Source organism: Bison bison, unplaced genomic scaffold (assembly GCF_000754665.1).
Source record: "Bison bison bison isolate TAMUID 2011002044 unplaced genomic scaffold, Bison_UMD1.0 scf7180017864456, whole genome shotgun sequence".
In the NCBI taxonomy this organism is placed as follows: Eukaryota; Metazoa; Chordata; class Mammalia; order Artiodactyla; family Bovidae; genus Bison; species Bison bison.
In genome coordinates, this window is record NW_011495018.1 from 9481556 (window position 1) to 9483606 (window position 2051).

The 2051-nt window shown below is 47.9% G+C and overlaps 1 protein-coding gene across 3 annotated transcripts in view; it reads right to left on the reverse strand.

Moving 5' to 3' along the window:
* TACC2 (transforming, acidic coiled-coil containing protein 2) overlaps nt 1-2051 on the reverse strand; it is a 236236-nt gene that overhangs the window by 162548 nt on the left and 71637 nt on the right. For all 3 annotated transcript variants that reach the window (XM_010859224.1, XM_010859223.1, XM_010859225.1), the window contains exon 5: nt 5-486. In XM_010859224.1, coding sequence (XP_010857526.1) covers nt 5-486 — 482 coding nt within the window. The remainder of the gene's footprint in view (nt 1-4; nt 487-2051) is intronic.

Consider the following 2051-nt stretch of genomic DNA (forward strand, 5'->3'; position numbering starts at 1 on the left):
CCACGCAGCTGCACCTTCATCGGCTCTGGAGGAGCAGTTGGTGGAATTCCTGCCAACTGGTCAGTGGAGCTGGAGGAAGACAGTCTCTGCCCTTCTTCTTCCTTTGAGCCTGTCTCTCCTCCGGCACTGGGGATGACAGAAACCACCTTGCACTGAGTCAAGTTGTCGTCCTGAGGGACCGAGGCTGCCGGGGCCTCTCCTGGGCCATTTGGAGAAAGTTCCCTCTGAGGGTGTTGAATGAGGGGCCAACTTTCAGGTTCCCCTTCTGGGCTTGCCAAGGAACCTCCTAGGGGGCCCTCGGCAAAGCGCATGGAGGACGAGGGACTCTCCCGCTCCTGGGGCTCCGGTGCGCTGGGACGTGGAGAATCTTCTGGGCCCCTGGCTGCCTGTGGGTGCTCTCTCGGCTCAGTCACCTCTAGAGACACGAGGCAGGGGTCTGGACTGGCAGCACGTTCAGAAGCAGAGCTGGAACCTCCATGCCAGATGCTGCCAACAATGAAAACATGTAATGTTTCATCAGTTCTCATGGATGGCAAGGAGAGAGTAAAGCACAGGCAGAATCACCCCGCCCCTCTCCCACGAGAGGACGTAACACACCATCCTCATGCGGCTCATCCTCCCCATGAAGAGAGTCCCCTCCCCATCCCACCATGCCCATAACCATGACTTTCTCCAAAAATCAATGCAGAGAATCTCAAACATTCAGTCTGAGGTTTTCCATGCTGGTCAGTAGTGAATAGGGAAATTAAATACCAAGGAGATCAAACCAATCAATCCTAAAGGAAATCAACCCTGAATATTCACTGGAAGGACTGATACTAAAGCTGAAGCTCCAATACTTTGGTCACCTGATGCAAAGAGCCGACTCACTGGAAAAGACCCTGATGCTGGGAAAGATTGAAAACAGGAGGAGAAGGGGAGGACAGAGAATGAGATGGTTGGATGGCATCATCAACTCAATGGACAGGAGTTTGAGCAGTCTGGGAGATAGTGAAGGATACGGAAGCCTGCCTGGCATGCTGTGAGGTCACAAAGAGTTGGATGTGACTTAGTGACTGAACAAAAACAGCAATTATGGACTGAACTGTGTCCCCCTGAAAATCCATATTGAAGTTTTAATCCATAATGTGACTGTATATGTGGACATAGGGCCTTTAAGGAGGTAATTAAATTTAAGTGAGGTCATAAGAGTGGGGCGCTAATCTAGGAGAACTGAAGTCCCTCTAAGAAGAAGGGGGATACCAGGAGTTACTCATACAAAGAGGCCATAGCAGACCCAGCAGGAAGGTACCATCTGCAAACCAAGAAGAAAGGTCTCACCAGAAGCCACCTCTGCCAGCACCCTAACCTTGGAATTCCAGCCTCTGCAACTGTGAAAAAACAAAATTCTGTTGCTGAAGCTACCCGGTCTGTGGGTTTCTCTATGGCACTGTGAATAAACTGCTGCAATGGGTATATTGGATATTATACTACTATCCTTTCAACATTTTTAAGGTCTCAAATTGTCCAAATGAAAAGCTGGGAAAATACTAATGGATGAAATTTCCTGAACATCAGTGCTTTACATGGATTATCTCATTTAACCCTACCAATAGCCTTGCAAGGTGCATATTACTACTGTCATTTTGCAGAGAAGAATCCTGAGAACAGAGGGGTTAAGCTTGAATCTGACGGATCATGATCTTCTTATTCATTCTATGCCTCCGAAAGCAAAAACTTTTAAGAAGGGAGACTGAATGTTTGTGTCCCCCAAAATTCATATGTTGAAAACTGATCCCCAAGATGATGGTGAAAGGCTGAGGTTGCAAGCCACGTGCTACACTGGGATTCGTGGCCTCCAAAGGAGAATTCAGTCCGGGGCCAGAGACAAGGCTTGACTACAAGGAGCTTTTGTGTAGCAAGGTTTTATTATAAAAGCGCAATAGAGATAGGGAAAACTTCTGACATAGACATCAGAAAGGGACAGAAAGAGTGCCTGCTTGCTAGTTTTCAGCAAGATGTTTTATGTCTGTTAGCAAGCTGTTAATCGGACAAGAGAGACACCTCAAGGC